This window comes from Anneissia japonica, unplaced genomic scaffold (assembly GCF_011630105.1).
Source record: "Anneissia japonica isolate Jap-2015-1 unplaced genomic scaffold, ASM1163010v1 scaffold1165_len1893470_cov193, whole genome shotgun sequence".
Classification (NCBI taxonomy): Eukaryota; Metazoa; Echinodermata; class Crinoidea; order Comatulida; family Comatulidae; genus Anneissia; species Anneissia japonica.
In genome coordinates, this window is record NW_022709613.1 from 875,435 (window position 1) to 898,873 (window position 23,439).

The window sequence follows — 23,439 nt, forward strand, 5'->3', positions numbered from 1 at the left end:
TTATTATTATTATTATTTGATGTCCTTCAAGGTTCTCAAGTTATGTTTTTTCTTCATTAATTAACATGTATTTTTTTGTTTATTCTCAAGATTTGTGGCTAAATCCTTTGCTGATATATGTGGGTGGATTGAACTTGGTAACAAGCAGAGAGCAACAGCAAGCACTGGGATGAATGATAAGTCAAGTCGATCACACTCGGTCTTTACAATTATCATGACAAAAACTAAGGCAAGTTTTGCAGTGGAAAAAGGTTTCAAATACTTTGCTGTCCACACTGTCAATTTCTATGTGACAAATACTTGTCACATATGGGTGTGATAGGACATCATCACGGCCGTCCCGAGGCAAAAACAACATAACTGACATTTCTATCGATTTTGAGATAATACCATTTGTGTATTAAATACTTATGAATTACCAATTAAGATAGCACCACCTTTCTTTAAGTACAAAACTTGAAATCTACTGCTTTTCCCCGGTAAAACAACGTAACTGGAAGATTACGAGGCAAAACAATGTATCTACAATGAAGATACATTGTTTTGCCTTTGAATGGTATTTAAAAATTGTTTTGAGCTGATAGAGTTTGGCACAGCCAAATCAACTGGTTGATGGTGTTTTCATATCAATATTCTTAACAAAGATGTATGCACAAGCTTAATAATGCATATGATTGTCCCATATGTGATAAATTCAAAAGGTATGTCACACTTTCTAGAATACCGTCCGCTGACATCTTTCCTGGTAAAAGAAGGTATCTGTGAATATCGTTAATAACTTAGCAATAAACCAATGGTTGTTATTAAAATTTTACATATGTTTAATATGTAGAAGCCCTGCAAATTTAAGAAGGGTACGACAATTTATTGCCAAGTTGGAAGCATGCTAACTTTAACTCTATTTTGCTCAAAAATTGAAAATTTCAAGTTACGTTGTTTTGCCATGGAACGGTCGATCAAGTCCATTAATGTCCAAATCATTAAAGCTTGTAACATAATCCTTGATAATGTGAACAGAGGTTTAGGCTGATAGACAACATAAAACATTTCTGGGGAAAAAAAATTTATAAATTTGCCCCTTTTTTTAACAAACCATTATGACAAGAACTATGAATTGACATTTTTTTTGTATTAAAATTACAATTTTTCATGGGTCTGCAGATACTTTTATCTGTGTTGTAAGTAACACGTTCATAGACTCATAATAATTTATCTATAGACTTTCGCATCCAATCTGTAAAAATTCCCTATGGACACATGAAGTATTATGTCTACAGAGACTTTTGTCTCTGGTCTGCAGTTGACTATGTATATACTTGTGAAAATAAAATACAGTAAGAGAATTCCATCTCTTGTTTATAAAATTCATCAAATACTAGTGAGTAGAGGGCCTTGTTTTGGTTGTCTTTAAAGGGCCATTATTAATGAGATTTTGTACTGTCTTTCTTAAATGGATTAACAATCAATTTGTAGACCTGTGTATGGCAAAGAATTTAAAAACAGTGAAATTAATGCATCTTTTTAATTTCAGAAACATAATTTTGTAAAAAGTAAGCAATTTAAATTTAAAATGTTAATTTTCAAAGTAGATAGTTTATCTTTATTAACAGATCACAGTCTTCAATTATTAACTTTTACAAACTCAGTTTCTGAAAAATGTAAAAATGCTAAGCAGACAAAAAAATTATATGATTTAATTTGGACTTTTTATTATTTGTAACGCTCAGATGGAAAAACTAGAAGGAGAAGACTTGATCCATCGTGTGACAAGTCGCATCAACCTCATCGATCTTGCTGGCAGTGAGCGTTGCTCCTCAGCTGCTACATCAGGTGATCGTCTTAAGGTATGGTTTGGTGCATGAAAGACAAGTTATTGTCGACACTTGTATGTTAATTCAATGTTTTTGTATATGCCCATTGCCTCCAATGACACCTGCCCTTGTGATACCTACCCCATCCACACCTGGGTTTGGTTACAATATACAGGTGTGCAAATCCTGCCGCAGCTTAAGAATTTTATCTTCTCAAACTAATCCCTCAACTGTGCATTTCGTTTGTGTCCTTGAGCAAGGCACTTTATCTGCGATTGATAATATTAAATGGGTACCTGGTGGGGTTGCCTGCTACTGCACCAGTGTGGCAGCAAATCTTAAGCATGTGGACCAAATACCCAGAGAAAACAAAGCGCTTTGTAACCTAAAGGAAAGGTGCTGTATAGATACCAGAACATTTACAGAAGACATTTATACTGTACTTAATGTACTTAAGAGGGAGTGAAAGAAGTGCATCAACTATTCCCAAAGGTTGAAGTATGTTGTTCTTCTACAGTATGTCTCATAAACCGAAAGGTCCACTGATTAATCTCAGATAAGAAAGTATAATACATACTCCAGGTATTGAAATACACGCCATCGTGTTGGGATTCAATATTTCGACATTAATTATGTCATCATCAGGAATGTCTCATTGTATGGCAGCATGAAGCAGCTGACTTTAAGTAGTAGAAAATATCCTGAATTAGTTTTCCTGAATTTGAAACCAGGACACTGGGATGGGAAGTTGAGGATCATAACTAACAAGCTACAGCTTTGCTCACTGAATTAGTATTTTTTTTATATTGTAAGCAGCATTCCCAGTGGATTAAACAATAATTTACTGGCAACCGTGAAACATACTCTGTTTGTACACAGTTGGACTGATGTGTCATGTTTTTCTCCAACAGAATAATTCATGTAAGCCGGCTATGTATCGCCAGTGCTGCTGTTGATACTCACACTTAATCCCTCTAGATTCTATCATTATTGATTCGGCAATCAGAAACGCAAAGTTATTGTGAGCGGTGGATTAGTAGTAGGATTAGTATAGTGATTGCAATTCGAGCATATATGTTAGAGTGTAAACAGGAGTAGAGATGTACTGTGACTAGGTGTGTAAGTAAGATGCCTGCCTTCAAATCCATTGTCCTGGGTTCAAATCTGTAAAAATAACCTTTTTTTCTTCCAAATTCCAAAACTTCATTTTAAGATTTTCCCGTATATTGTACCTAATTCAATTCTATAATTGTTAGGTTTTAGGCCTTTATCAATGTGAAGTGGAGTGCCACATTTTCTACAATAACAGCTTTCCTCAGGTTGCTGTGTGTCTGCTTGTGACCTACCATTTTAGGGAGATGAAGATTCAAGGACCTTGACAAATGATCATTCTCATTTTCCACCCCCACATTATGGAATTATGGAATGCCTTACCTTCTGGCATGCATTCATCATCTAGTGTTTATAAAATAAATACAGGTTTTTGAAGGCTCATTTATTTTCTATTGCTCACTTAGTGATTAAAGCATCTACATGTAAATAGTGGTTTTCACTTGTATTCCATCCTCTTTACTGGGGTCAAGAAAGGAGCGTTCATGTCCCGCCTGTTCCTACCAATCAGCTTTCACCACTATACACAAAAAATCTTCATGTCAAGTTCTTAGACTTACGTTTACAAGCCTCTACAGAATATAAACTTGCGAATAGACACGATAAGAAGAAGATCATCTTTAGTTACAAATGTTGGATGATAATCATAATGATATTATAAGCTATGGATCTGAATACAGTACTCAGTTGCTATACAGCATTATTGCTTCAAGCACACTTGACAATTACTGAAATGATCTATAAAAATAATATATTGGTCTTATATTGCACATCATGCCAAGGCTTTTATTGTATACCCTTCACATTATTACCTCAATCATTAGATCAATCACCTATGGAACAGATGCTGAGCACCCTGGGGGGAATATTGCATAATGCTGTAGATAGTAATCAGCGTGATTGCATTTGAGCCTACAAGGAAAAGTATGCATATGTGCTCATCGACACAATGTGGATTAGGTGTCTCAATAAAAAGGACAGAAGCGAAATCCATAGCAAGAGATTACAAATTTCAGATTGAAGGTGAAGAGCCAAAAACTCAACTGTTATGCCAAGCTGTCCAGGCTTAGGGGATGTTGAGTTGTTGTTATTGTTGTTGAAATTTACCCCTCCTCATGCATGGACATCGGGCCATCAAACATATTTCCAGTTGACTTTAAAGACCTGTTATGCTTGCAACGATAACGATAAAAAGCAATTGTTCATACAGAAAATAAAAAAACAATTTTCAGAAAGGGATAACAAATTATAGAACCTTAAAATATAAATGAAAACATACACCATTGCCAATGTCTTTCATAATTTAACCAAGGAGAATATTTGCAGGTTGTTTATGTTTTTACCAAAATTTATCCAATGCAAGCACAGCTTTATTCTCCATTTTCATACATAAAAACCAGAAACCAGATGCAAAGTTATAATTCATTATATCATCAATTTCAAAATTTCCTGTATGCATTGTATTCTGTGCAATGTTTGTGTTGTTCCACCCTTGTAAATCCATTTCTTATAGCTTGATTAATGGCATTAACTGAAATATTAATCTGAGTTGATCATTTATGGAAATGAATTATCAATAACTAATCTTTTCTTAATATTTTTGTTGCAGGAAGGGGCAAGCATTAACAAGTCACTTCTAACCTTAGGCAAGGTTATCTCAAATCTTTGTGATAAATCAGTAAACAAGAGGATCAAAGCATTTATCCCTTACAGAGAAAGTGTATTGACATGGTAAGAAGAAAAGTGCTTCTCTTATATAACTTTGTTTATATGTGGCCTGCAGGTCTGAAAATGATTGAATGATTGCTAATAAGATAAATATAATTTTACATCAAAGAACACACTGATGAAGCAAAGTGAGTGAAGAGTGAATGACAATTACCGTAGTTAAGGCCAAGTGCCTATGTAGCCATATTTTTTTTTCTGAATGAATGAATGAATATGTAATAAGATAAGTATATAAAAAATAACACTTTTTACAAAAAAAATGTTGATGTTGATGATAATGATGACAATGGTGATGAATATGATGATGATGGTGATGATGTTGATGATAACAAAGATGATAACAATGACAGAAGATGATAATGATAACATAATTGTAAAGGTGATGATTATGATAAATAATGCTGAAGATAATGATATATATTATGACAGTAATACAAACTGATGATAATTATAAAGAAAATTAATGATAAAATAATATAAACCATAATTTAAATAATGTAAATAATAAAGATATATTAAATGAAAACATTAAAAATAATATTCATAGTATAATTGCAATAGCAGACATTGAAAATTTCTTATTCAAAGACAGTAATTCGCTTGTTTTTTTCGATGCAGAAGCCATAAGATTTAACATAGATTTGGAAATATGATTGAAAGGAAAAATCAATTATTGCGTGAGCCTCCTATATTCCTTTAGAGATTGGGTAGATTATCTTTATGAGCATACTATTTAATGGTTCGCTCATTGTCAATGATTACAGTATCATACTATAATGTTGATGAAAATGCTGCTGATGAGAGTGATGATGATGATGAGAGTAATGATGATGAAAATGAGGCTGCTATGAAAGCGATGATGATGAAAATGAGGCTGAGAGTGATGATGACAAGAATGAGGCTGATGAGAGTGATGATAATGAGAATGAGGCTGATGAGAGTGATGATGACAAGAATGAGGCTGATGAGAGTGATGATAATGAGAATGAGGCTGATGAGAGTGATGATAATGAGAATGAGGCTGATGAGAGTGATGATAATGAGAATGAGGCTGATGAGAGTGATGATAATGAGAATGAGGCTGATGAGAGTGATGATAATGAGGATGAGGCTGATGAGAGTGATGATAATGAGAATGAGGCTAATGAGAGTGATAATAATGAGAATGAGGCTAATGAGAGTGATGTTGATGATAATGATGAGGCTGATGAGAGTGATGATGATGATAATAATGATGGGAATGAGGCTGATGAGAGTGATGATGATGATAATAATGATGGGAATGAGGCTGATGAGAGTTATAAGGATGATAAAAATGTGAATGAGTCTGATGGGAGTGATGATGATAATGATGATGATGAAAATGAGGCTGATGAGACTGATGAGGATGATGATGATGAAAATGATAATGAGGCTGATGAGAGTAATGATGATGTAGATGACGATGATGGTAATTATACTGATAGTAGTGATGACTACGATGTTGATATAAAATGATGATGATGATGAAAATAATGGTGGTTTTGATGATGAAAATGATACTGATATTAAAAGTGATGATGATGATGCAGCCAACCCTGGTCTGCATGTATAGCTTTGTTTTCCATTGAAATGGATATGCAAGACTGAGAGAGGGTTCAGGCTGTTTCGTTATTCCATGAACCTTTAACTTTAAACAGGGAAACATTCTGGGAAACTCTGGCATCTGATAGCAATTTTCTGTTATCTGTTATGTTTTTGTGTGTTTATTGCATAGTGTATAGATACATGCTTTGTAAAATATGCCCTATAAACTTACTGATAAACTCATTGTTTAGGTTGCTAAAGGACAGTTTAGGAGGCAATGCTAAGACAGCCATGATCGCTACTATCAGCCCTTCTAGTATACACATTGAGGAGACGTTAAGCACGCTTCGTTATGCTAAGCAGGCGCGATCCATCATCAATGCTGCTAAGGTGAATGAAGATCCAAATGCACGTTTAATACGAGGTACTGTATCATTCCTAATTTATGTTGTTTTATTGTTCATTGCCAGTTTTTATGGCTACTTTTTAAGAGTCTAGCACAAACTTTCGCATTTTGTGTTATTGCATGTGTCAACAATTAAGATATATTCTCACCAGCAAATTTACACACTGATCATAATATTCGGTGGTGCATGGGATCCTCCGTCATAACCCAATAACTGTTCACAATTAAGATGTTCACCTGCTAATTAACAAAATGACACAAGTACCCCTGTCGTGATGGGGGTCATAACATTTTCAGATCTAAATTCATTTACTGACATAATAAAATATAAATAAAGGTATCAAAAGAAGGTTCCTGTTATTGACATGAAATTCCATTGCGTTGGTCGTTTATTTAATATTAAAATCAATTGATGCCTGTTATCTGTTTACCAGAAAACCTCATGATAATAATGGAAATTTCTAGTTTTTTACTAACATTACTTTTAATTTGTGTGATTTTAGAACTGCGATCAGAAGTGGAGAAGCTTCGGAGAAGTCAGAATGGAAGAGCGTCAGACACGGCATACCAGTCAAGTCTCGCAGAAATCAAGTCTTTAAAAGAACAGCTGAACGAGAGTGAACGACGGATGGCAGAAGCCACAAGAGCTTGGCAGGAGAAGTTACAACAGAGTGAGAAGAGTAGGGAACAACAGTCGAGAGGATTAGAGGTAGGCTGGTTAAGAGGCTTTTTAATGTGTGTGTCAAGGTTTCTTTTATGCCAGCCCTTGTTAATTTTTGGCTGTTTCATAGCTTTTGGTCCTCATGTTAAACTGCTATCCCATACTCTACTTCCTTGTAGCCTCAATGCCATGAACTCTTCATTTCTTTTAAACTGTCTATTTTTTCAAATGCAAAAGATACACAGTGTAGCAAAATATTTATTTACTATTAATATGTACATTTGATCAACTGTTTATTTTTTTTTGGCAGAAATCTGGTATCTCACTGAAGGTAGACAATAAGCTCCCTAACCTTGTGAATTTGAATGAGGACCCTCAGCTTTCTGAAGTTTTACTCTACCTATTAAAAGAAGGTCAAAATATAGTAGGTCAACAAAGTAAATCCTCCAAACACGATATACAGCTTCAGGGTGCACTAGTGGCCCCAAAACACTGGTATGTATATATATATATATAATAATTTGTTCACAGATAATCTACAATAATACTTGTAAAATTAACCTAAGAGAATTTACAATGAATTTAAAAATGAGTTTCCTTTGTTATAAAACTACATAACAGTAATTTAAGTTATTATTATTTACTTAGTACTTTCTTCTTTATGTATGTTTAAACTGTTTTTAATGTCAAATTATAACTGTATTCTTTTAAACACATCAAATTGGATTTTTTTGCAGTATATTCAACAATGTCAAAAACATAGTAAGCATCAGTCCCATGTTGGAGGCAGATACATACTTGAATGGGGCACTTGTCACTTCTCCTACAGTATTGCACCACGTAAGAGAACATTATTTTTAAAAATAATTAATGCTGCTCCCTTATAAATAAATGTTGGGTCACATCTGTGGTACTGCACCAGAGGATAATGCTATAAGCTGCCCCTTAAGTTAGGTGAATACCTACTTGAAGGGTTTTGCTAGTAACATATACTGTATTCATGTAAAGGTGGCCATTAGACTCAGGCACTTTGTTCACATTCTATTTTAAATAGGGATTATCTAATACTCTCATAGTACTTGCATTATCACAATCACTATCAAGAAAAATGACATCATTTTCTTGTTTCACCCAATAGATACATGTAACAAATTAACATGCTTCTCTTGTTTTACAAAAACTTGTTGGTGTAACAATTTTGTCATACTTAAACTTATACATGTATTGATATACCAGTACTATAATTAAAATGTAGAATAATATAATTGATAACTAAAGAATTTTTCTTTTATTTTAAAGGGAGATCGCATTGTGATTGGTGATCACTATTTCCGATTCAACCACCCTGTGGAGGTTGGCAGTGGAAGGCATAAACAACGTAAATCATCTCGTAGTAAACAAAGTGACTTTGAGTTTGCCAGGAATGAACTGATCTCTGCCCAAGCTGCAAGGTTTGTAGAGATAGTACCGTTTTGTATTTTGTCATTCAAGCATATGGCACAGCAGTATAGTGTTTGAGTCGTATGCTACCACGTGTAAGGGTAAAGATAAGAGAATAACCCATAACTTTCAGCGTCGTTGTCCTGAATTTCATAAGGGTGTGGTCTGTGGTAGCTGCCACAAAGAGGCAGGCTACATGTTATCATCATTCCACAATGACAGGGGCTGAATGAATCATCCCCATATATGGGTGAATCACAGATTTTTCATAGGCAACTTGATAGGGTGGACACACCTTCAAAATCTAATAACCAGGTAACTGAAGCAACCTTTTGTACAACCGTACATGAAGTTAATCCCCTATAAAGATGAATATAAGTTTATCTGTTCCCAATGATTCTTTTGAGTAAAACCTTCATTTATGTTGAGAAAATATTGTGGAAAATAGACTTACCCTGTGTATGAAGTGCTGTCAGCACCCTTTTCTTAAGGTTGAATGAGCAGCTAGGCCCTTTACTGGTCAGTTGGAAAGATTCTACCTATTATTTATAGATTATCTTCTTAGCATACATCATAAGGCCACAAGGGATCTCTCTGTTGATACCTCAGAGAATTTCTGTTAAAAATTACATCAAGCAGAGGGCATGTATTTTGCCTATCCATCTGAGCATGACTGTCCAGTGACAAGTAACGTGTAGCTGATCGTTGAACCTTGAGGTGGAGTGCTGATAGCACTTCAGACATTATCTCAGTTCAGCATCTTTACAGCTGAGATGCATTGAGTAAAATAATTACTACCTATTCCTTCATGGATAGAATAATTTAGTATTTTTCTTAAATTTCACATTAGGTGAAAACCTTCTTTTGCTAATCCAAACAGCAATTAAGTCAGTTCCTCCTCATACTTGGACCTAAAAAAAAATTGTTGTTTGACCTTTAATGCTGAAAATTGTATAGGAGGGGTGGGCGCAAAAAAGTTTTTTGTTTTTTGTTTTCTCTTGTCACCACAATTAACATATTAAATCGCAATGCTTGCAATTAAGCCTGTCTCACTATTTGTTTTTCAAAGAGTATTCATCAGACTGAATAAAAATAACCCATAATCGATATTTTGCAATGAATTTAGGCCTAGAATGGAGATACTTACATCAGACACCAGATTTAGACAACTTTCATGTGCAAAATGGAGAAAAATAAAGATCACTTTCTTAAATTTGTGAACAAAAAAAAATCAAATTTTTTAGTTTTTTTTTCAGTTAGCTAGGGGCAGGTGCTGGAGGGCAAACAAACAATTTTTTTTCTTAGGCCTTATTCTAATATTCTATTTTATACGAGAGTAGAAATAAACAGCTGAATAATATAAATTGGAATTGTACTGCCAGGGTTGCTGGTTCAATTTCAGTTCATGTTATCTTTGCTTTTGTATTATTTGAAAGATAATTGAAAGGTCTTTAGTTTGAATCGTTATGATGACAATACAGTTTTCTCAACAAATTATTTATATAATTTTTTATTTGTATTATTAGATTAGAGAGTGAACAAGCTTCCAAACTCAAAGAACATCAGGTAAGATACCATTCGCTATCTCAGTTTTTTAAACAAGTTTTTTGTACATCCAACAGCAAGTAAACAAGTTAAGGTAGTTGATTCTCAATTCCTCACTTACTCTTTTATACTTTTAACAGCAAGCTGCCCAGCAAGAACTTGAGGAACAGAAGAAGTATTATGAAGCCAGGTTGATCTCATTGTCCACTGAGTTGGTAAGGCTCCTGAATCTCATCATATACTATAATGGACAAGTTTCTTTATTAAATATTTTTCATATCCACACTGCATTGCAGTACACTAGCCAATTACATAATGAAAGGCTGGCTTTTAGATGAACCACATATATTTCCCTAGACTTCCCACAAGTCCCTTATTATTTTCTTTCTCTAATTCTGTACAGAGCAACCAAAAAGTAAGTTAATTCAGAGACAACATAAGAATCCGAGAAATAAGAAAACAAGTTAAGAAGCCAAATTATTTTGGTATGACACGCACTAAGTGCAATAAAAAGTGGGTAACCCAAAGTTAGGGCCTGGAACCCAAGCTAATATTTCCTGTGTTTACAGGATTTGAATTCAGTATCCTCAAATTAAAATGTAAGCACTTTAACTGCCAGATTTGCTGATGTTGCTGACAATTTAATACACAAAGTTGACATTTTTATATTGACTGTTTATTTTTTAATACTTACCTGTATAAACAGACTATTATGTAGATAGTATTTTATGCAGGCTGTCAGGAGCCAACAGTCTGTTTCATTAATTTTTAAGGGGTATTCTCACATATTTGAAAATTTGCAAGTAGCTGGTTTATTGAGGTAAGTATCCCACTCAAAGACTAACAACATCACTACTATTTGTTCATTTATAATTCAATGCAATTTTCACATTACTACAGGAAAAACAGAATGTTGCTGCTGAAGATAAGATAACCAAGCTTCAGGACCAAAAAAGGGTACAGTAAATGCAAATATCAATTCCATATCTCTGAAACTTGTCAATTTAAATTCCCTAAAGAACAAATAATGTGAACTATGAACTCTAATGACAATATGTTCTTTAGAAATTGTTTTTTTTTATACAGTATAAGCTTTCACTAGGCCTAATTTTGTAGTGTTTTTTTGTTATCTCTATATGGTAGATGCTGGAAGAAGAAATCCTGACGGATGGTAAGAAATTGATCCAGATGGAGGCTATTGCCAAGGAAAGGCTAAGCCACTCCCACGTCATCATGGAACTTCAGCAGGAAAAGCTTCGGATGGAGAAGAGCATTCAGAGGCTCCACAAGCTGAAGCTACAGCATGAAGAAAAGAAGAAAGTTGTTGTTGCAACATTAGGTCAGTCTTGTTCTTTTTAATCACTGTTGTCTTTTTTATTATTTAAGTTTGAGTGTCTGAGCAACAACGGTTGTGCCACCCGCTTTCATTTAAACTTGGCGAGTTGATTGGCCAAGTGGTTAAGTCAGGGGCACCGTAACCTTCAGCTATAATATCGGCGCTGGTTCAAACAGCTCACTTGCGAATGGTTTCGGTGGTGGAACAAGTTTTCTTGGATAATAAGGACTTTAAACCGTAAGGTCAGTGTTTGCATTTGGCTCGTGTGCACTTAAAAGAACCCAGTACGTCCTTTGAAAAGAGTAGGGGTTACCCCGGTGTACTGGTCCATTCAATCCCCTGTCATTTAATGGATATGCCACATAGGATAGTGATTAAGTTCACTGATTGGCATATCCTTGGGGCTTGTGCCTAAAGAAATGAAATGAAACAGTTCTTACTTAAAGCTGCCCTCCAATAGCTTCCAACCTCATTCATATAGGTGTTACTAGGAGCAGAATAATAATTCCTATAACACTCCTCCTAGCAATCATAGTTTCATTGTTATTGTTAGCAGCAGTAGCATCAGTGTCATTGGAATTATAATCATGGGTATTTTATTTGACCGATGAGTATTATAACAAATGCCATCATAAATATGATATTGATATACTGATGATGATTTTCTCTCTTGTGTTTTTCGTAGATCCCTACAGAAGTAGACTGGATTTACTACGTCTGTCTATCCATCTCCAGGAAGCAAATAACATCAGCAAAACACTCAAGAAACACACAGTAAGGTTTCGTCCATTTGCAGATTTTGTTGGATAAAAATTATAATTAATATTGTTTTATCAACTACATAATATATCCATTAGCTGTTGGATGTAAAATTAATTATAAAAGACTATTTTTTGATTTTGATTTTAGAAAAAGATTATTCTCTCTTAATTAGGATAAATAATTTGTTAAATATTCATAATTAATGTAAAAATGTATTTAGGGTTTTTTTTTGTGTTTTTTTTTATAGTCTGAAAATGATTGCAGTGCTACTGTAAGGAAATTTAATCTGTTGATACATATGCCTATTATTAATGTTTCATTGGTATAAAAAATGGAGGAAGAAAAGAAATAAAATCACGGATTGCTTGATTTAAACCCTTTTCCAAGCCATGGGGCTCATAGCGTTGGAGCTTATCCCCAGTTTCTGTAGCTTGAAGCAGATGAGAGTGTGATGCTCTCCACTGGATGACTGGTCCACTGCAGGTTGCTCTCAGCAATTTACTGGTACCCATTGATACAGCTGGGTAGACTGAAGCAATGTAGATAAAGTGCCTTCCTCAAGGACACGAGTGAAAAGCACAGTGAAGGATTAAAACCTTTCACCTCAAGGTTGGGAAACCAAACCATTCCCACTGTGCTGTGTGATATAGATATACTGTATGTGTTTCTCTATTTTAAGATTTTGAGTCGACAAGATGTGGCGACCAGTGACCCCAGTCAAAACATGGTGGTTAAGATTCGTGTGAACAATACTAGACTTGGAATTGTCACATACTGGAGTCTGGATAAATTTGAAGAAAAACTGCTACAAATGAGAGAACTTTATCAGGTTAGAGCTTATGATTATTGTGTTATTTATCTGGTGTTGAACCAAAGATAGGTGTTTCTTGTGATACTAAATAATTTAAATGTTTAGTTTCTCAGAAATGATGAATGAAATATACTTATTTTCCACGTTGTAAGCTTTAAAATGATACTGAAATCGACTTACTATTGCAAAAGTTATGAGTAAAAGTATTATGGCTTCTTTGTACTAAAGTATACAATACTGCAACATTCTTATTCTAATTACTCAGTTTAACATTTAGCGAGAATACGCTGTTTTGGGGATTTCAATCCTCATATTTAGTCTAGTGCCCATGATGCTTTTCTTAACCTAATTTTTTATTTGAATAGAAGTTTATAGAAACAAAATAATTCTCTGGTATTTTTAATATTTTCGTAGAGTGTTGATGTGGATTGCTCCCAAGGAGATGATGTCTTTTATGATCCACAAGACTCCTGGCAAAAAGACATCCAAATGAATCTTCCAAGCCCCTTACTACCAAGGTAACATTATTATTATTATTATTATTATTATTATTACACTATTATCTCATAGGATTTATATTGCGCACATATCCAGAAAACTGTTCAAGGCGTTTTTTTCCCTAGTGATTGAATATAGAATCAATCATACACAATGTGCAACCTCCTCTGCTCCCTGGGGAGTATTCCTAGTTATGCGTGTAATCAGCTCTACTAATTTCATTATGAATCATTCACCACTTACCAGATACCCATTAATACGACTGGGTGAAGAGAGCCAAATGCAGATAAAGTGTCTTGCATAAGGACAAGCATCGATTACAGAATAAAAATATGTTATGCTCTTATAAGTTTCATTATTGATTTGTTTCTGGTCATAATAGCAAACTATTATTGCCTGTGCTGAATTAATAAAAACCTTTTAGCCTATCTAGGATTATTGTCAGGGGGGATGAATGTTGGGTGAGGTGGGGGGTGGGAGTGGGAATTGATACCAAAATGGAGTTGTTTGCTAGGGAATGAAGTGTTTTAAGTATTTTAATGTACTTGTTTAGCTCAGTATGTTTTATTTTTGGGTGACCTGGAGATACAATTATTTTTTTTCTAACTGCATAATTGTTTTATCCAATTTTTCAGCAGTAGTACTAGCAGCAGCCTATCATCTGTTCAGTCAAGTGCTAGGTCAAGTCGATGTTTGTCTGCATCTCCATCAATTTCAGGTAATATTTAAAAAAGCAGAAAAAAGGTGCAGAATATCAAAAAATGTATCCAGCATTATTGTCTGATGCTGATTGTAATTGTTTAAATTTTTTTAAATAAATTGTTGTCCATATTTCTTCAAACTAAATTAATGACTTAAATTCACTCCATTGCGAACATTTATGATGTTCTTCAGATTTAAATTGGATTTCATATATATTTTTTTCAGATATGCTGTAATTCTAATTTCAAATCATATTATTTGGTTAATCTAGGAGAAAAGGAGGGTCCACTAGATGCGTGGCCAATACCGAATCTCTGTCGGGAAACTCTTGGAAAGATTTTATCCAAACTGGACAACTTTCAGATGGAAGAGCACAGCATTGCTGATGAATTACTTATCCAGATGCAACAAATTCTAACAGCTGTTAATTTTATTGAGCTTTTTCAAAGGAAGAAGAATGATGCATTTATTAATTCAAGTAAGTACCTAAAGAGGGCAGCATAGCACTGTTTGTTCAAACAGGTAATAACCACAATAAAAATCCATTTAAAAAAAAATTCATATATTCTGAAGTACACATACATTATCTCCTTGAACTGTTGAACATGTAAACACATGATAATGTTACCGTTAGTAGAATATGCAACCATAAACTAAGTAATGGAGGGAAAACTTTGTTCTGTTCTCATTGCCTGCAGGTGATATGTCATGTGGTGTAGATGTTGACACCAGCATCATGGAAGCTACTCAGGGCCTTCAATACATGTCTAGCCAAGCCCTGGAGTGGGCTAAGAACTTATCTAGCCTAGAAGGACGTCTTATACAAGATCTATCTGAACAGTTGGTGGACAGTACCAGGAAGATAGTTAACAACTTCTGCAAGATGTTACAGGTAATCTATTGTATTTTTAAAAAGAATAGTGTTTAAGTTAATATTCTTTTCTTTCTAAAACTTAAATTTTTAATCTCTTCCACGAGGTCGCATGGCTTAATATGTCTGTGCTATATGTATACATTTTTTAAGTATGTATGAAGTAGTTTTTTTTGTTTTTTTTTTGGTGTTAGGGATGTGAGGGTGACATAGTAACCATGGTTACTGAATCCCAGCAAGAGATCACCAAAGGACTGACATTCACTGCCAGAATAATTGGTGAATTAGCGATCGCTACGGAAACAGAGGTGACAACACTGGATCCAGAAAGAAGCAGTAGAGAGGAAAGTACACCAAAGGTATGTTTACTGTATATTATACCTTTTTTGTGGAGTGGGAGAGTGGGTGGGGGAGAGTGCCTCTGCCAGCAAATCTGACTGGAGGACTCCCTCTATGGACAGTACACTCAACTTCTTCACACACTACCTATGGTGCTTTTTCATTTAACTAAGTTCTTTTTCGAGGTATTAATAGGGTATGGAGTTGTCTTATAGTCGTGACTAAAAATCCGGTTGACCGATGATAGAATTTGAATCCATGATTGATGGACAAACTTCTTAAACCCTAAATAAGAGGACATCTTTTTTTCAGAAATATGGCTTGGATTAGGTATTTCTCTGTTTAAAGCAATGCTTATAAATTGACTTTTCTCATCAACTTATTTTTAATTTCTGGTTTGTCTGCTGCCCTCAATGCTGATGTTTACACTGTGATTTCAATTTTTTCCCTTTTGTTTCTTTTGTCGTCTATTTTACCCCCTTATTTATTACATAGTGTTTAGTGATGCTGATGCCAGTGACATCCAAAAGGCAATCTTCTCTACTATAACGATACATGCTGAGTCAGACTGTTGAGGGCACTATTTCACTTAGCGTGGTTTTTTAGTTTGACCAGTTTATTCATTTTAATCCATGAGTCATAATTAAAGTTGTTGTTATTAGTGCCACTCTCAAAGACAACAGCATAAAACAAATTTATAAGCATTCTTTCTTCTTTTTTTTTTTTTATTAAAATATGATTAAAAACATAATATAAAAATTTTACACTTCACCTAATTCATTAATATTGACCTTCTGTGTGATATGTAAAAGTATTGCCATTTCATACACATACATAATTATTTTTAATAGCCATACTTATAGTTGCTATTAATATTATTATTGATGTGGACATAAAATCCACTATGTGACACAATAATGGGGACAATTCACATGCCACAAGGTTTATTAGTGAGGACAGACATACAACATGTGACTTGGAGACATTCCACATACCACTATGGACAACTCACATTCTACATGAGTCACTGATGTAGAAATTTGACACGTAACTTGTTTTTTGGACATTTCACCTACAACATATGTCACTGATGCATATTTCACATAAAGACACATACCAATATTTTAGTCATTATCGTGGACATCAACATGTGACTCATTTAATGTGGACAAATCTCATGTCACCAAACTCACTAATGTGGACATCAACATGTGACTTGTTTGTTTAGAAATTTTATACATTTGTCACCAATGTAGATATACCATGACACCACAATTGTCATTAATAGGAACATCAACATGTGACTTGTTGGTGTAGGCATTTCATGCAATTGTCACTAATCATGAACATACCATGATATTTATTAATCGGAACAGCAACATGTGACTTGAGTGACATTTATTTTTGTAAATTATATTATGATCTATTTGTCACCCTACCTTTATAGGATATCCGTTCAATGTGGCTTGTTCTTTGAGTGACATATATTTTTCGTAATTTTTATTATAATGTAATTGTCTCTCTGACATCTCAGGATATCCGTTTAATCCTCATGGCAGGTTTATGGAAACAATATTCTCTTAGTACACATCCCGTACCATGTAAATTTCAAGAGAAGCACCAGTAATGCTGTTAGTGTTATAAATAAAAAAAATATGTTTGCATAATTGTGTAATTATAGTTTTATTATTATAGTATTTGACTTCGCAGTAAGGGCGGTGTGGGTTTGGGGGGGGGGGTGAGTGGTCAGTGGAAGTACAAATATATTAGTCACAGAAACAATTTGAAGCCATGGTCTGTAGACAAGCATCTTACCTTCTGTGGTGACCTGTGAACTTAAATGTTAATATTTAGTACTTAAACCACTTAAGACCATTAATTACTGGATGCCTCTGTTTCTATCAGATTGATTGTGCACTGAAGCAAGGTATCTTAGATGGTGCTGATGCGCTTGTGGACCGCACGATACAAGAAGGATTAAGAGTGATAGGAGATTGTGAAGAGAGGCTTCAGACATCCTTACAAAAGGTGCAAGACACACAGGTACGCTTGTTCCACACAGCCAAGTTCATTTCAATTTTATTTATTTGCCTATATAAGGTCAGAGAAAACCAGAGGTTTTATGACTCAAGTAAAACCAATCTTAAATGTTAGAAAGTTTGTGGTTTTACACTTGAGTTGGCATGCATGGCAGAAAAGAACTTTTCTTTGAAAAAAAAAAAAAAGCTGAATTTTGCAGTTTAAGGCTGAAATTTGTCACTTTTCATGGTCTGCTGCATTTTTTGGCATATTTTGTAGTAGCTGTCTCAGAGCTATAAAGATGTTGCGTATGATGTTTCCTTTGGCAAAACTTTAAATAACAGTTACATGTAATTTTTGCAAATATACCATGACCTAGATTGATGATTGATTAATTAATATATTGATTGATTGATTTATTGATTGATTGAGGTTAACATTTTTGGGTCTTTTAAGGTGCCAATTGTTTGGTGTTTTGTATGACCCTAGAGATGAAGTTTCCATTTGGAATTTTATTTGGATTTTATCAATGCTGGGATTTTCTTTTTAATATGTGAAAAGATATTTTATTGACATTCAAATTTCTGAAATTAAATTCCTGGAGTGGGGATGTAACTCCACATGGTTCCATGTGACCTGCGTAGTGAATGCAATATGGGAAAGGACTTTAACTCTCCAGAAGTGCATGGGACGCACATACCTGACCAGAACTATGCAGTAAACAGCGCATCAATGCCTTTAGCTTTCAGTTGCATCTGTCAGTGTTTACTTTGGATGGGGTGCAGATAATTGCTAAATTATATTTAAGATATTAAATTTAGACAAATTGCTGTTACTTTTTGATTTTTACTGGTTGCTTATCAATTCTGTAGTTGGTTGATTATGAATTTGTTTATATTTATACCCATGTGTTTTTTAGATGGAAGGCGGGTTAGTTGAAAACTGTGTACCAGTAGTTGGATCAGTTCGTCTTCTTTTCATCAAGGTCCAGGAAACTCAGTTCGAGTTAGCCTGTACCATGAACATTGACGAATCCTTACCAGATGTCTTTTACTGGAGAAGGTGTCAGAGGAATCAGAATGTGGCTATGGCTACTGGTGCTCTTGCGGACTATGTACAGGAGGTCTCCCAAATATCATCACATGTTTTAAATGGTAATTGTGAGTTTTTTTTTTGTTTTTTTTTTTTGGCAATCTTTATTTTTAATAATTTGTTTGTCATTTTGCAGCTGTCTGTCCTTGATGATAATAAGCAATACTGTATATGTTGTTCCTTATGCATTTTTAGTATCTTTTTTTGCTTCCTGTACATTAAACTGTATAGGAAATGAGTACAAAAACTGCAGTAAAAAGAAAATTTTATACACTAGTAGAAAATTAGTATACAAGCAAATGCACTATTACTCAACAGTGTATGATTTTTTGACATATGGATGGAAAACAAATATAGTCGTATTAATTTCCCTTTTTTGGAATTTAATCAAACTACAAAAAGAATTAGGTAAACATTATTTAGCTAGGCCTAGTTGCATCACATACCTATAGCCATGGAAAATGTAATAGGTATGGCTAAGGAGTAATAGTGTAATAATCACCCTGGTTAAACAAAATATATATTTGTGGTGTCTTAGTAAACAGGTTTGATTTTTTTTTGCACATGAGCTGAATATAAGGTAAAACAAAACATACACTATTTAGAAATTAGTACATAGTTGTGGAGTTTTAGAAAATTATTTTTGAATATGTTTTTTACAGGGCAACGTTACGAATTGCAACAGCTTGGGCAAACTGTAGGCTGTATAATAAAAACATCACAACAATTAGCGGAAGCATCATCCACAGTGGATCTGCTTCCTTGGCAAACTATATCCATGATGTCCGGAAACACATCCTTACAATCAAACGCATCCCAGCAATCTTCTGCATCTACTCAACCTCATCGCCCTAGCGACCTCGTCCTCATAGCCAGCCAACAGATAAAGTCAGCCTCACATGAGTTGATAGCGGTCTTGGAGAAAAAATTCGAACGCGAGAGGCACGAAGGTGTGTTGACACCTACAAAAGGTAAACGTACCTTACCATGCGCACCGGAGATATCGCATGCTTCACACGTCAAATAGACCATTACGTTAGTGGACTTATCTGATGTCTAGCCCCAAATAAAACAACTGCAAATGGTTTATAAAGCTAACTATTGCCTGAAGCTATGCAACATCTTGTGGCATTTCGTTTAACTAGGAAATTCATTTTGACAGCTTCAAGTATAATTTTGGAATAAAACTAAAGTTTCTTCTTCGAATGTTTTGAGTCAATGGATGGAAGGTTTGATGCACTTTTTAGAACCTGTATGTATATGCAGGCACAGACCCTTACTCAATTGATGCAATTTTTTTTTTTTTTTAATGAAAATTTAGTAGTACAATATTATGGGAAATTGCATTGCAATTAATTATTTTCTCAATGAACTTTTAGTATGAATAATCAGTCATAGTTTCTTTTAAAATATTAATTTTTATATATTTTAGCAATTCATGTTTTTTTCATGATTATTTTGTGTTCTGGAAACATGCAGAAGGTATTGATAACAAGCACTCTCACTCCTCCCTAATTTTTAGGAATATACTGTATGAATACTTATTTATTGTGTAAATATAAATTGTACAAATATGTAGATTAAAGCCATGTCTTACTGAATTACCATAGTGATATGAAAGTAGCTTTATTAGCATAGGACACAACAACGGTACTTTTAGACTAATATATTTTATACACACAAGCTCTGTGTTTTTTCATTTTAAGTACAATCACCAGCCTTAGCCTTAGTTATGAGAACAAACACTGATGTCACGTGTTAAATGATTTTGAACACAGGAGTCTGGTATTTGAAGTCAGGTCTTTTAAAAACGTTAGCTAAAGCTCCACTTCTTCATGCAGCAAGTCTGCCAGACGCAGATCCAGTTCAGTTGTGGGTGGGGGGGCACTAAATTTTTAATTTCAAAGCATATCGATGTTATGTATTAAGATTAGCACTACTCACATCTATTCTTAAGATGTTGTGCTCCCTGTTTGAAAAATTCTGGATCTGCCCCTGTCCACTGGCCTGCAGTGTGGATTTCTGTGAATGATGTTCTCAAAATATAATTCTGACATTTGACATAATTTGAACCCTGACATATGACATGATTTGAACCCAGGGTTTTGCGTTTAAAAGACAATTTTCCCTGATGGTTCTCTAGGTGCTTATTATTCATCAGGTACTTGTTTTTAATTCATGCTAAGATCGGTAGTACAGTACATGTAACTGGTTTCATTCAGCAACTGCCCTAGAGGAAAATAATATGTAAAACATAAGTTGATTTTTACTTTATCTTTTAATAATTTAATGTAATTGTCCCATTGAAGATAAACGTGGCTTCTTTATGCTACTTAAAGGGCTATGGTGTGGTGAGAGCATAATGTGTAAATACAATGTGAAATAAATAGAATTTAAATAGAATATGTTACTATCAAGATTTATGTGACAAATGTCACATGGGCAAATCAGGTATTGTCACATAAAATCTTTGTTGTGTGGACAGTGCTAACTTTGTTTGAAAATGGTACTTTGTGTGAAGTAGTCTATCATGTTGATGGATTTTCTATTTTTCTATCTGTGTGAAAAATTTCTGTCGAGAGATGTTCTTATGAAATACACCACAACACCTTATTTGGCTCATAATTAAATAGTAATCACAATAATGTACAATTTGTTGATGTTTCTTTTGTTGAGTCAACTGGAGAATGATCTAAATCTGTAGAAGATGCAAATAATATGGAAATTAAAAAATTATTGTTCTCAGAAGTTTGAAGGTCTCTGTTGTACACAGCAGAAATGTTATGATAATAAAAATATTGTTGCCAGTTCCAGGAAAGATGGTAGCATTTTTTTAATCGTTTCGTTTAAGCATTTCTAGAACATATGCCTAATCTTCAGTTCATCTAGAATGTTTCGCGAAATGATCGAATCTAGTGTAACTACTCTCATTGTGTCCATTTTGAATGTCAGCTGGATATGCCATTGTTTCAGTTTGATCATTCAAAATGTCATTTTTTGACAAAAAAAGTCGTCAAATTATTACTTTACTATGCACACGCAGTACTTTTCATGCATTTTTCTGCGATTTAGTCGCTTATGTTGTTTCGGTGACTGATAAGGCCTATGTGTCGATCCCCTTTGAAGTGGGACTGGGGCCCTGTAAACTGCCGCACAAGAGCGCATAGGCCGTTACGCCATGTCACTGTCTGAGATGATATCCAAAGTGGATGCGGTCACCAAACAAAATTCTCGTTTTGCTTGTTTACTTTTTCTTTGGAAAAAGGAGAAATGAATTAAAACAGTTACAATACGTTGCCAAATATAAGAACGTAAACAGGAAATTGTCCTTAATTTCATGCAAAATAAGGATTATACATAAGTAAGTACAACCATGGACCTATTGATAGGTGGTCCATGGTACAACCGATGGTTTCTTTAAAGATCGGTTGCAATTTCAGCTCCTATAAACACGCGTGTTACAGTGACTTAAAAAATAATTTGTTGATTTTGCACAGATATTAACACCATGATTAATTTTGAGACCATTAATTTATTTTTCTCTTCCTAATAATTTGAGCTCTCATTTCAGTGAATTACTTTAAATCGTTTATCATAATTTTCGCCTACTGTAAACTCCTGTAAATACACTGTAGGCCTTCTTCCATCCATGTTTACGGTAAACGTGCACATATAGGGAGGTATTTACAACTAATCGAGTGTAAGTAGGGGCTATTATTGCGTCTTTCTCAAGTCTATATTGCATATCATCTTTCATGTATATTTGTATTGTCTTGTATTTTCTCCCGCTGTTTTATACCTTGAGTAGTAACACAGTTACGCGCGCCTCGTCGTGTTGCGTTCAATCTGTGGAATGGCGTCAGCCGACGACAGTGTACCGGACTGCAGGTCTACCTAACTGGAAAAACACAATTCCTTGGTTTCCTAAGAGAAAAAAATGTCATTTGTGATTTGTAAGTTAATAGTTTAAAAATTTGCAACTGTTTCCTTACTTCCGTGCTGAGTTACTAGGTTATATTTTAATTTTATTCAGCCGAAAGCAAAAATATTGTCTCGCTAATTACCGAACGGTAATTATGAAACGGAAATAATGTAGTTCATCAAAATGTAGGACCGCACATTGGTGTCTAAATTTCAAGATCAAAATAACACTTAAAATCAAATTAAAACATTTATGTTGAAATAAAAGGATCGATCAATGTATAACTTCCAAAGACACACAGACCAAAACAATTGAATTTTAATATTTTCAGGTACTGTATCTACTCTTTCAAAGTCGTTAATCCTGTTTTTATATTGCTCATGTGTACCTTAAGAAGGCAGTCTCACATTTTTGGAAAGAGCAGGAGAATGTCAGCTGGTGTACTACCCAAATCAGAAGAACCCCACTGTTTTCAAACTTCCAGGGGCTTATCCATGGTGTTTCCGAATCCATTCCAATTAAATAAATTAATAATAAAATAATATGCAATGTGTATCTGTGTTGGTACACAAAGAAACGCATGATGTCATGACTCCATTGGTCGCTCCCGCGTGGCATCTGTCTTCCTAATATGGACGTATTTCCCCACACTATAAAATTACCACCCAGTTTTAGTTGTCAAACTTAAGGACTGGTCCATGACCTCTGTCAGTACACTATTAATATTGGCATTATTTTGGGTTCTGTTTCGCAATCTAGTAATCTGAGTTTCCACCCTTAATTTGCTAATAACTAGATATTTAGAGCAAAGTCAAATCAT

The 23,439-nt window shown here is 34.4% G+C and overlaps 1 protein-coding gene across 3 annotated transcripts in view; it reads left to right on the plus strand.

Annotated features, from left to right (window-relative positions):
- LOC117106867 (kinesin-like protein KIF14) overlaps nt 1-21,349 on the plus strand; it is a 33,882-nt gene extending 12,533 nt beyond the window's left edge. Inside the window, exons 7-28 of one of the 3 annotated variants that reach the window (XM_033248363.1) lie at nt 91-229; nt 1,728-1,844; nt 4,531-4,652; nt 6,467-6,639; nt 7,125-7,330; nt 7,593-7,777; nt 8,020-8,122; nt 8,582-8,733; nt 10,249-10,288; nt 10,408-10,482; nt 11,168-11,224; nt 11,411-11,606; nt 12,289-12,377; nt 13,045-13,194; nt 13,591-13,694; nt 14,310-14,392; nt 14,648-14,854; nt 15,075-15,268; nt 15,442-15,606; nt 17,492-17,629; nt 18,525-18,765; nt 19,360-21,349. In XM_033248363.1, the coding sequence (XP_033104254.1) occupies nt 91-229; nt 1,728-1,844; nt 4,531-4,652; nt 6,467-6,639; nt 7,125-7,330; nt 7,593-7,777; nt 8,020-8,122; nt 8,582-8,733; nt 10,249-10,288; nt 10,408-10,482; nt 11,168-11,224; nt 11,411-11,606; nt 12,289-12,377; nt 13,045-13,194; nt 13,591-13,694; nt 14,310-14,392; nt 14,648-14,854; nt 15,075-15,268; nt 15,442-15,606; nt 17,492-17,629; nt 18,525-18,765; nt 19,360-19,724 (3,301 nt within the window). In that variant the 3' untranslated portion in view covers nt 19,725-21,349. The remainder of the gene's footprint in view (nt 1-90; nt 230-1,727; nt 1,845-4,530; nt 4,653-6,466; nt 6,640-7,124; nt 7,331-7,592; nt 7,778-8,019; nt 8,123-8,581; nt 8,734-10,248; nt 10,289-10,407; nt 10,483-11,167; nt 11,225-11,410; nt 11,607-12,288; nt 12,378-13,044; nt 13,195-13,590; nt 13,695-14,309; nt 14,393-14,647; nt 14,855-15,074; nt 15,269-15,441; nt 15,607-17,491; nt 17,630-18,524; nt 18,766-19,359) is intronic. The other 2 variants (XM_033248365.1, XM_033248364.1) reach the window with 2 other exon arrangements.
- Nucleotides 21,350-23,439: the final 2,090 nt, after the last annotated feature.